The 12,722-nt window shown below is 39.6% G+C and overlaps 1 protein-coding gene across 1 annotated transcript; it reads right to left on the bottom strand.

Moving 5' to 3' along the window:
- Window positions 1–31: 31 nt before the first annotated feature.
- On the bottom strand, window positions 32–10,781 carry LOC132956795 (troponin T, cardiac muscle isoforms-like). The gene is made up of 17 exons (XM_061030425.1): window positions 10,747–10,781; window positions 10,630–10,637; window positions 10,503–10,529; window positions 8,619–8,642; window positions 8,456–8,476; window positions 7,880–7,900; window positions 7,618–7,648; window positions 7,118–7,137; window positions 6,000–6,021; window positions 5,852–5,912; window positions 5,444–5,560; window positions 5,239–5,316; window positions 3,942–4,055; window positions 3,727–3,839; window positions 3,446–3,536; window positions 1,509–1,546; window positions 32–218 (listed from the first exon to the last, which is right to left on the bottom strand). Exons 1-17 carry the CDS (start codon window positions 10,779–10,781, stop codon window positions 179–181), a joined length of 861 nt encoding a protein of 286 aa, XP_060886408.1. The 3' UTR covers window positions 32–178.
- Between the last annotated feature and the right edge of the window lie 1,941 nt (window positions 10,782–12,722).

Below are 12,722 nucleotides of genomic sequence, written 5' to 3'. Positions count from 1 at the left end.
ACACTGTGGGTTTCAAGAGAAAATATTCAAACAGCGTAAAACATCTCTTTATTGTGCATGTCTAAAGCCAGCTGTTGTAATTCTGTTGTCATATTTCTAAGTACATTAATGTCATCAAAGTCGACACAGCTGCTCATTTCCAGACGCTTCCTTGAAGAGCTCGTGCAGAGGGCTGCCTCTATCTCACCCTGCCCTTGGCCTTGCCTCTTCCTTTGGCGCTGCGGAATCACAAACAAATCATTACACAGCTCACCGTGTGCCTGCATGAATGAATATTCATGAAGTCTATTGTTGCAGGTTCATTTATATGCTTAGGTGTGATCTTAACAATTATCGTGTGCATGTAGTATATTTGTGGTCAAAATTAATATAAGAAACTTTAAAAAAAAATACTTAATGAGATAGCTACTAGAATGAATGTATTTTAAAGTTGACTAAAAATGAACACATGCCCACAACCTCATGTACAGCAGTATTCATTAAGAAAATGAAAGTAGATATAGCAGAGAGTGAACTGGAGTGATCAGAGGGTCGAAGAGGGGGCGAAAACTAGATCATCATGCTATTAGAAAAAGAGCAAAGCACACAAGCACAGCTGGCAAATGAAGATGGTTTCCTCTGATCCTTACCTTTGATTCTCTGCCTTTGTTCTCTTTTTGCACCATAAGATCTGATACAGCCTGAGTTTAATGTACCGTATATTTGACAAGCATAACACTTACCAACCATCCTGACGTCATCCTTTCTGCCTTAAAACAACGCATTTTTTATCTATTTTTTATCCTAGATGGCTGGTTCAGATCGGCTTACTTTTTAAAACTGGTAGTGATAGTCTAACACAAAGCAGTTTTTCAAAAAGAAGCAGAAATGTGAGGCTTTGGGATGTTTCCTGAAAACCACCACTCGCTTCTCTGTTTTAAAGACTTCAAAGGCCTATGGAACACAGTGTTTTAACACTTCCTGGATGAGGATGTAAAAAGGGATAATGAGTTATGGATGAATGGAGAAGATTTGCTGCATCGGTTAAAAGAGAATAAAAGTATTAAGCAGCATATTAAACCAGAATGATAAAATAGTACATGCACGCCTAAAGGTAGTAGACTTTCTACGACTACATTCAACTCTCCATGGCTGTCTGAAACAAGTAAAAATCACTATTTATAGTTTACTTGTTTACAGCCACAGCACGTTAAAACTACTTTTAGTACCTATGTTAATCTTTGCTCACAATTCAATCAGTGAGATTGCATCACATGTTCCCACTTTGTAATAAGTAGGATGATGTGAGTTTAAAAGGCCTTGGGTTCAATGCAGCATTTTTACAATCCATCTGAAATATACGACCTGATTTCACATTTCCCAAGGCTCTTTAAATGAGCACCAACACCACCTCAACACTTTCAATGGCTTTTAGGATAAACAAAAGATACTCTCAGTGCTGATATTAGCCACAACTTGAGACATCCTGAGAAGATCTCGGGTATGTTTCACACATGGCTATTTCTTACCTCTGGTGTTTTTGAACGCGAGCCAGGAGCTGACTGATCTGTGGGGGACAAACATGGAGGACATGCTAAACACAGGAACAACAGCAGACTACAGGCAGATACCAGCGGAGTCAAAGAGCGGACCTTGTGGTCCATAAGAAGAGCTCGGCAGAACAAGATATACTTACCTGACGTCCACAGTTTCATCTGCAGAAACTCACCTCTCGTCTTCTTGAATTAGGTGATCGTTAAGCTAATTCCAAGTATTACTGTAGCCTACAAATTCTAGTGTCTGTTAAAGGTGGATGAGACGGGGCGCTGGTGGCGCAGTGGTTAGGGCGTGCGCCCCATGTACAGAGGCTGTAGTCTCAAGCGGGCGGCCCGGGTTCAATCCGGCCTGTGGCTCCTTTCCCGCATGTCATTCCCCACTCTCTCACTCCCTGGTTTCTGACTCTATCCACTGTCCTATCTCTCAATTAAAGGCACAAAAAGCCCAAAAATAAATCTTTTAAAAAAAAAAAAAAAAAAAAAAAAAAAAGGTAGATGAGACAGCAAAATCTGACTTCACATCAAATCATGGGTGTCTAAACTTGATCAGTGTGAAGGCTGAACTAAATTTCTGGAGAGACAAGGGGCATCTTTCCTGAATATCGTGTTGAATATTGTGGATTTTTCTTTGTGATTTGTTAACATTCCTTTTTTTTCATTTTTCATAAAGCTGTTAAATGGGAATATTTTTTCCGCACTCTCATATTAAGCTGAACTTCCTCCTAATTGTCCACCATCATCTCTTATGTTGTGTTTATTTACATTCCAGAAGGACAACATTCAAGTTCATCATTTTTTCGTTTCAAGCCCTACGTTTGTGTGGACAATAAAAATGATGATGTCTCCCAGTTTATTTTATGTAAATCCTTCTGTCTTAGAGAGAGGTATATTTTTTTTGTTTCAGATGCTTCTAAGTTCTAACCTCTTATATAACCGCTGTTATTTACCAAATTGTTAGTGCGACCCAGCCCACTCCTCTTTGGGCATTTTTCTGCAGTTTGCTACCGGATGATAATAACAAGCTTGCTGACACACAACCACGAGGCAGCTTCTACAGGCTTCTTAAAGAACACAAACTCTCAGTTTCACCTTCTGTTCGTGGCTGTCGCCCAGCTCTGCTCCTGCTCCAGGATTGTGACTCCCTTACAGACAGGCAGCAAAACTACACAAAAACCAAGCGGCTCACACTCTTCGTTTAACAGTTACTCACAACTTCTGCTGCTCACTGATTCTGGACTGGAGTACATTGATCTGGAAGTCAAGCCACATTCGTTTTAGATAGGCGCCGTCAGGACAGCCTTGTACTTAAAAAGCACAGAATGTAGCGTTTCAACTTTCATATTCTGAGGCTTTCCATGGCTCCAGGCTGTATACTATCAACTTGCAATGTCTTTCATTTCTTAAGCATAATCCAAAGTCATTACAGGCCTATGTGCAGTAAATCAGTCTGGGCAGTAAATACACTGTAGGTAATCTGAGGCTAAATATGCTATTGACTAATAGGACAATTTTCAACCTTAAATTGCTCGTTTTTATAACACATGATTTTATTTTCAGTATAGCCTACATTTTTCTAAATATGTAACCTCATAAATACAAATGGAGTCATTAATAAACACTTCCACATGTCAGAACAATGAACACACGTCTGTCATATGACACAGAGATGAGTACATAAGTAGAGTAATTCCCTTTTTTTAAACCAAGACTTGTGAAATTTTTCATTTCCAGAATTATTTCCTTGCCAATAGTTTGAAAGAAGGCGTAAGTATATAGTTGGAGTTAGCAACCAGTTAGCTTACAAGTGCATATACAACTTGAGAGAAAAACGACTTGTTATATATTCAGTGTATATATTTACTGTATATGTTCATGGAGCCAGTGTCACATGAACACTGTGGGATACTTACATCATATTTCTGTTTCTTCAGTTTCTCGCTGAGGTCAAACTTCTCAGCTTCCAGCGTCATCAGCCACTGCCACAGCTCATTGGCCTTCTCCCTTTTTAAGCAAAAGCCAGGAGAATTTAAGAAAGAGGAAACTTTCAGGCAAAGTCAAAACTGTCAAACTCTCATACAAGGACTGTAAATTAAATATTTAAGAACAAATCGCCAGCAGCCGACTGTAAATATGTTATAATGACCTAACAACGGAACTGTGAAGTAAGTTAAAAAAAAAAAAGTTGCCATACTTCAATTTGTCCTCATTGAGATGGTCAATGTTGAGAGGCTTCCTCCTATCGGCCAGGATCTTCTTTTTCTTCTCTCTCTCCGTCTGCTTCTTTGCTCCCCTCCTTCCATCTTGCTGGATTGGAGAATAAATCAGAGATAGTAAACAGAATGTGAAGAGGTCATGACGGCCCATTTTGAATCCAGTGAGAATTAAATAGATTGATTTGTATCTAACCCTCTGTTGGACACCACCATACTGGTGAGTCATGTTAGTCAGCGCCTTCTTCTTCTTGGCGTCATCATCGTGCTTCTTGCGGGCCTCCTCTTGCTCCTTCCTTTCCTTTTCCTCCTGCCAGACAATACAAGATGGTCACATACCAAACATCCACCCTTTTCTCTCAACCAACGATGGCGGCGACATCTGGGAAAGACTTTCTGCTGTCACTTTAATAACATACCGGCCTACTAGAACTACAAGCAGATCACTTTACAGGAAAAAGAGTTTGAAAAAGAGTTGTCTAATCATTTCAGACACAAGCTACAAGGACTAATCTGCCAGATTCAAACATTTTAAAGCTCCTTTGAGGATTTCTTTTATTGGTTTACATTTTCTACAGAAAGGATTCACAGAGAGTCATACATCTATCTGTTAAGAAAGAAAGCAGGGTTTGTTTTTTTTACATATTCAAAAGGACAAGATACAAAAAGAGATGAGATGTACACATCTGTCCACAGGGGTCGCAAAAATCATTTTAAAGTTTATAAAGCTCACTCATTAGCAACCACTTTGCTTATCATTCATCCACCTGATGTGATGTGAAGCCACACTTTAATATATATGGAGTCCTGTTATGACACCCTGTGAGAGTACATCCAATATTCACTCATTTGTTGGCCCTTTTTTTTTCGGGGTCTCAACCATCTGACTCCCAAAAACTCCCTCCCCCTAGCTCAGGGGTGGGCAACTGGTGGCCGCATGCAGCCCCCCCCTCAACCCTCAACCCTCAACGTGGCCCTCAGGTAAATTCCTACATATCAATTAATTGGAAACATAAAGATCTGCCATGAAAACCAGAAATATGTCCATAATAATATTTGATCACTGGTATATGTTGAGTTAAAGTAGAGACATAATTGATGTGTAATTGAAGTACTAGTGTTGTAGTGAGGAGCACACTAACTGAGACCAGACTACAAATGAACTGAAGTGATTTGATCTTTTAGAAAGGAGCATCTGTGGTGGTCTTGACTGGACTCTACTCTTTTCTCTTCTTTGAAGCATTAGTCCTCCCAGTCTGAGACCGAGACAGGACAGAGTGAAGAGACCTTCAAAACCTTTTTACTCTATATCATCAGAGCTGAAATTGAGGCAGGACATTGAGGCACTTTTATAATGTAATAACATCAAGTAAACTCGTGTATCAATCTAGAAATGTGAAAGCTACAGAGGAGATGTTGTGATAGGACACTTTAGTATTAACTATGTGGAATTATCGATGAATTCAATTGGATTAAAATGAAAGGGAACTCACAGCAACTCGAGCCAGCCTCTTCTTCTCTAGCTCCGCACGGGTCCTCTGCTGCTCTGCCCTCTCAGCACGACGCTTCTCCTGCACACATCCATGCCCACACACACAAAAACACAGACACACACACACACACACACACACACACACAATGTAATTGTTTACTGGGTGGTGCATCACTCCATCTGGCACTCTTTCCTGGAAGACTTACGATCCTGTTAACGAGAGCGATGAGCTCCTCCTCGTCCTTCTTCCTCTGGATGAAATGGGCCTCGATCAGAGACTGCATTTCAGTCAGATCCTTCTCCTGACGTTTCCTGTGGATGTCCTGCAGTGACACACAAACACACACACATATTGGCACACTTAAAAATATATTTGAAGTTCCCAGAAAGCAAAACACACAATTAAGTTCTAAAAAAAAAAAAGGGCCTTGACCCTGAATTACTGCAGCAGAAATGTGGTATTTATGATCCAGACAACTTGAATGCATGCAGACAAACTTGCAGACACAGTATGCAATAAGAACCCTACAGGATCATAAGTGAACCATTTCTTTAAATTCAATTTAAATTGTCTTTATGTCTTTATATTGCTTGAAATGTCATCTGTCACTTACATCAAAGTCCACTTTGTCTCCGTCTGGTATCTTTGGCACTGATATAGGTGGAGCAAACGCCCTGTAACAACATATCTGAGTTAGAATAAGATGACCTGTTATTGGTTTGTGTAATCAAATGTAGATAATATGGCAAATAAAAACTTACTTCGGTTTGGGTTTAGAGTCATCTATGATGAGAAAAAAGGATCAAAGTGGAATCACAGTTAGTATAACAATGACTTATGTTTTTAAATCCTAAAGTCTTCATTTCACTTTCACATCCAAACAATATAAACCATAACAGTTTAGTTTGTAGTATCAAAACACTCATAACTAATGTGTCAAAGTGTAGATAATGGAGCTCAAACACACACAATACACATTCTGACCAATGAACACATCCCATAATAAGCAGTGGGAAAACTCCATCTGGATTCTAATATTACTAAGTCAATATTATGACTACAATGTGTTTGCTGTTTGAAAAAATAAAATGATTCAGTGTCTGCTGTGATTTCATAATGACATCAAAGACGGTTTTTGTCATAAAAAGGAGCAGCATGTGAACGAGTGTTCTGAAATAAACTCAACATGAAGGGTTTTTAAAAAAAAAAGCAACGTGATTTATTTTGGCTGGTACTCTCATGGTTGTGGAAAAAATAGAAACTGGACCCAATTGCAGAACAAAAGAAAACTATTTAATAAACAAAAAGGCAGAAGTCAAAAACAAGGCTTACTTCTCAAAGAGTCCAACTAAAAAATAATCACAGGGAGAAACTGGAAACAAGGCAATTGACACTGACATCCAACATAGACAACTGACAATGAACTGACAACAAGAAGGAAGAAACACTCAATAGACATGAGGTAATCAAACACAGGTGAAGACAATGAGGGACTGGAGGGAAAACACACTGAGGACAAGAAGTACAAAAACAATTCCAGAAACACTAATGACACAGATAACTTAAGAATGTAACAACAATAAAACACTCTAGAACATATGAGGAGGATAGGAAATAACAAAATAACACAGGACACACTAATGACTGAACGAGGAAACACACAAGGGAAACAAACACCAGGGAAGAATGAGACAAAATAAAACAAGAAAATCTAAACTCTGAAAATCTAGAAAATATAAAAACAACTCAGACCAAAGGTGACAGGTACAGAGTCTTTGGAGTACGTGTGATACAGAGTAATTCTACATTGAAAAAAGGCTTTCATGTTAAACTACTACTGCAAATGTCCTCAAAAGGCCTCATCAGTACGTTTACATACCTTCATCTGCAGCTGGAGACCCTATGACAAAGGACATGAGGACACGTCAGCAGGAAGAACACAAATAGATTCCTTTCATTGTTCTGCTTCGCCAAACGCTTCAGATATCTTTTTTTATATATGATATGAAAAACTTTCTCCCTGCCAGAAAGAGAAATGAAAAGTCTAAAGAGTTTTTTGTCATGCGGGGCTGATGTAAGTGCTTTAGGGGTCTCATGCCATGAAAAGCTTGGGCCTGCTTTCAGATAGTCGAAGCATTTCTAAATGTGTAATCAAACCTGAATGGGGAAGATATTTACACCCCCATCTGAATTCATCTGCCACAGGGAATTGGAAAGATTGAAAGTCGCAATTTCTATTTCCTGCAAATATCTCATCACGAAGGCCCTGTTGCTCCAACTAAACACTTTGAAACACGGTGGGATGCAGAACCAGACTCATATAGTGTCATTTAGACACACCATGCATGCAGGTTTAAACATAGGGACAATGTATTACCTTCTTCTTCAGGCTCTGCGGGCTCTTCAGGCTCTGCAGGAGGTACATCAGTGATAATCAGTGCAAAAAATGAAGAATACAATGAGTAAATATTCATGTGGTGTCTTAGCTACAACATCAAACAGCTACCTAGGATAGTGGTTCAGCAAACAAGTATTCAGCAATATTTATCATGTCTATATTTAATTCACATGAGCACATATTTGTACAACACTGTCATTTATATGAAGCTACAATAGAATATAACAGAATAGAAGTATTTACCTTCTGTCGTCGGGGGAGGCTCTAAAGTGGTTTGAAACAAAGAGAATATGTTGAGATGTGCCACATTGTCATCACATAAGAGAGGGAAACACTGTGTTTGAAAATGTCACCATGCTGGAAAATGTCAATGTTGTGTCAATGAAAACAGAGAGCTACACATCTGGACAGTAATGAGTGCTGATGTTTACTTCAGAGTTACCACTAATTTGTCTGGGAGTAGATGTCACATTTTTGGAACATGGATTTCTACTTTTGGGGAAACTTCATCCAATATTAACTGAGCAGGCAGCCACACATAGCAGTGAATACTGAAGAAAATATTGATTTGAGTAAATACATGGGGCTCAGATGATGTGAGTTGAAAGAGAAAAGACAATTAATATTAACTATATTTTCCCTGAGTCTGTGCGTGATGAATATAAAGATGGTATGTATGTAATATTGATGATGGCACAGGAAGGCTATGATTAAATGTCATTATATACTCCCTTTTTTCTCTGGAATTATTTTTAGATTCTATAAAACACAGTTTGAATTACAGTGGCATGTACAATCACATTTAAGGAGGACCATTACCTTCTACTTCAGGTGCAGCTTCTTCTACAAAAGGAGAACACATTCTTGTCATTTTTGGCCCAAAATGACAAAAGAAGACACGATACAATGTAACACCACAGCATGAAATAAATAAGTACAAATTACAATCTGTCATTTACTTACAAAAACAAGTGATACAAACCTTCTTCTGCTGCCGCCTCCGTGTCTGAGTGAGTGAAATCAGGATTAGTGGATCAATAGGAGAGTAGCAAACAGCTCTGGGCTGGGATTTGGTCAAAGTCTGAACACTATGATTATTTTTGTCTCTTGGGATGTGCTCAAACCAATAATGGTGTCAAACATTCTGAACAAAGCTAACAAATAAATAAATACATGTGAATGATCAGGGATCACAAACTGAGCCCTGGAGCTCTTCGTCACATTTCAGAAATCAAAGCAAAAACTCAACACATGACACATCAACAGGAAGACTTTGATAAAGCTTTCTGTTTATTTTGTGTAATGAGAATTATTTTGATCAAAATGTGAGGGAGGTGATTTTAAATTCATCTAATTAATGAATGTATCATTATTGACCAATTGACAATAAATATAGAAAATCCTTGTGCAATTTTAAATGAGCTTAAAATCAGTTTGGTAGTTTACTTCTGTGGTGTCCAACCTCTGGTTTTGTCCCCTCTAATGGCTCACAAGATGCATCTGAGTGGTCGTCAGAGTTTTTATGTGGGTTACAAAGAGAAAACAGTAGCTCATATGTCTAGGGGGCTTAGACTGTTAACCAGAGGGTTGCCGGTCCCCAGTATGGACTACAGTACTGTAATTGGTCTGGTTGCTGGTTACTCAATAGCCTACTGATGTGGCGCCCTTCAGCAGTACTAAATCCCCATCCTCCAAGGGCCCCCTGTGTGCATCTCTCCTTTAAGTCATGTTCATAGGTGCTGTTTGTGCATGTGTGTATTTGGGCCTTTGTGCGAGAGTAGCATGTCAATAACAGAGTGTGAACCTAAATTTCCCATGGGGTTTAATAGCCTAGGCGATATAAAATAACATGCAGTGCTGCTAACAGCTAACGTAAACAATGTGTAGGCTATTTGAATGGATACATTATAGGATTTAGCCCGTCTTAAAGGAAACGTTTGCTATTTCAAACAATACTTATTTCTCATTTGTTCATGTCAGATGTGATAAAAGAATATTGATGCCACTCTTGTGTCTGCGGGCCAATTGTATATATGAGGCTACAGACAGCAGGGGTTAACGTAGCTTAGCATAACGGTAGGGAACAAGGGAAAGCAGATAACCTGGCTAGCTAATAACATACGACATTCCACGGTCACATTTGGTTTTGAACACATTTTTCAAACAGTGAGTTCACTTTTGAAAGGCTTCACTTCCAGTGTTCAGATAAGCTAATGTTAAATTAGTTTTAGCTATGGCCTTTAAGGCTCTGACACACCAAGGAGACCGTCGGTCCGTCGCTGAGTGGTCGTCGCCCCCTAGTTTTTGCGGTGTGTCCAGCTCCCTCGCTGCCCGTCGGCCACAGTTGGCCCTTGTTTTGGCCGATTCTACATGTTGAATCGCCATGAGCCCTCGCCGGCGCGGTTGGTTGTAGGAATCTCTCTGATTGGCTGTTTTCAACCTTTTGTCAGACATTATTCTCGATTAGAAGTACCAATATTACGAGTGTTGACCAAGAGCGGTGAGAAAATTGTCTTCTCGTTTCCAACAACAGTTTATTGCTCCGTGTTCTTCTTCGTCCTTTTCCGGTTTCCCCTTTTTGGAATGACGATTACAGACTACCGCCACCTGTTGGCATGGAGAGTTATTGCCTCTCACGCATGCGCAGAACGTACGTGGTGGTTGGCCGTCGGCTGCAGTCTTTGAGGTGTGTTCTAGTGCAAATTTTTGGCCAAGACAAAAGGTGTCGTGCGCCGACGCCACAGGCAGCCTTCTTCGCCACTAGTTCTTTGCAGTCTGCTTGGTGTGTCAGGGCCTTAACAGCAACAGACACACCCAAAAATCAGGACAGTAAACACATATGAAGCCATGCAAATAGAGGTTTTACCTTCTTCCTCCTGCTGGGTTTCTTCCTCTGGGAAGACATAATCAGATAAGCTACTCTAAGAAATGGAGGCTTGAAAGTGCCACTTTGCATTTGAATGACTAGTGAAATCTATCAAACTCGTTCTTACCTTCCTCCCTAAAAAAGAAAGAAGAGAAGATTGTTGAGGAATCAGTGGAAAGAGTTCAGATTTTCAGTGAGAACACAATGTGAAGAGTAACAATACTGAGGTGATGAAGGTACTCACGGCATCACCTCGACCTCGACTTCTTCATCAGCCATCGTTTCTACCTTTAACAAAGAGAATAGCATTAAACTCATGAAAGCATCAAAAAGAGTGATTCAATCGATTCACCATGCAGAAGTCTAGATGCATTTTTTATGGGCTCTTTTTTTTTTTTTTTAGACAATAACCGTATTAAAACAACACACCGTGCACTCAGTCCTCTCGGGATCAATTTAATTAGTGCTGGTTCTGTTCATTTCTGAGTTGAATGTTTTCTCACTGTGATTTAGATTGTTGTTTGTCTTCTTGATATTTTTTTCTCTTTCTCCTGTTGTTTGTAATCACCACCTCCCTTGGTTTGTATCTCTCCTTCTTTCTTCTCCTTTCGTTGCTTTTATTATTTGTGCAAACAAGCAAACCAAACCCTTCAAAAAACAGAGGAAAAAACCTTGGCTGCATGCTGTGACATTGGAGCAGTTGTAGAATTTGAAATGATTCCACCATGGGCATTGAAAGCAGAGACCCAGGGCTTTAAACAGCTCCAGGCCTAATCCTTAGCCATTTCCTCTTGGCACTGATCAGGGCTGCAGGCGGTTGACTGGAGTCTGAGCAGCGCTGGAGCTACCAGGACCGCAAGATTCCTTCAGGGACCAACACACACATCTGAAACTCTATGCAAGTCATATCAGCTCAAATATGTACACTCTGACAACAATTTTCCAGGTATGGAGTAGACTTTGAAGTGGTCTGCCACAAGAAATTTCCATCCCAACAAGCGTGATGGAGTCTGATATTTATATGCAGCAGCTGATATTCTTCAAAAAGGAAACAATTCAATCTGATTTCAATACAGCTTCATGAAACGTCTTGAAACAATTCTACATGCTACGTTCAAGTGCATTCCATCGATTTGACACTTGAAGATCAGTTTACTTGCCCAACCTGTGGAAACACACAGATCTTGTTTTATATAAAAGGTGTTGATATAAAAGACATATGCTTTTAGCTGGTAGAAGGATTCTGATAAAGTTACTAAACTCACTTTCAGTCAGGTTATCTACACCCTTGGATCATTCTACATTGTGTAGGAATTATTATTAGAGAAAAAAAGCGAAAATAAATGCCACTCCCCATCAATCTGGGGTCCTTGAGTCATGATGACGTTTCAAGGGAGCTACAGAATCTCGAGGATGTCACTTTTAATCAGATCAACAAGTTTCATATGTTACAGTAGTGAGTTTTACAGGTTATTGTTGGTGGAGTTTTGTATATGTGGACAGACTGCTTCATAGCGTTTTGCTAAGCTATGCTGACCACTAGTTCCTGGCTATACCATTATATATCTTTCTCAAGTATCATTTTATTCAATTTTAACTGAAAGAAGGTCAAACTCAAAAGACTGAGCAACCTTTACTAATGGGAGAGTTTGCAGTACAGTTTGCAGTACAGTCCTGTTAAAAACACTGTGAAGATGAAGAAGCTTATGTCAGGGTGAGGTGGTGAAAACGTCGGCAGCACAAATAATACTACAGCTCCTCTGTCAGTACTCCCAGTCCCACGTGAAAAAAATCCAAACTATCCCTTTAAAAACAACTGCATCGAGGTTGTTGAGGTCAAGGTAAAGGTCAAGGTTACAGGGAAGGACTTAACGATATGATATCACTAATTCCTTTTTGTATTAACACACAGATAATATCAGAACAGGATTCTGTGCAGCATTCCTTTCCATCATGTTTTTTTCCAAGGGCATATATAAAACAGCTCATAAACACCGGTGTCAGAGCAGTGAAGGAGCGCGAGGGTCTATTTTTAAGAATAATAGAGTGCGCCTTTGAACAGGTGTTGAGCTGCTCCTGTAGACAATGACTCTGGCTCACCTCACAGAACGCACACTAAATCAATGAGCAGACAGGTTATTTTTGTTGCTGCGGTTTGGTCAGCTGCTGCTTGGGGAACAGTTTTATAACATTGCCTCTCAAGTCTGTCTTGCTCTGAAA

This window comes from Labrus mixtus, chromosome 22 (assembly GCF_963584025.1).
Source record: "Labrus mixtus chromosome 22, fLabMix1.1, whole genome shotgun sequence".
NCBI lineage: Eukaryota > Metazoa > Chordata > Actinopteri > Labriformes > Labridae > Labrus > Labrus mixtus.
This window is presented reverse-complemented; position numbering and strand designations above follow the sequence as displayed.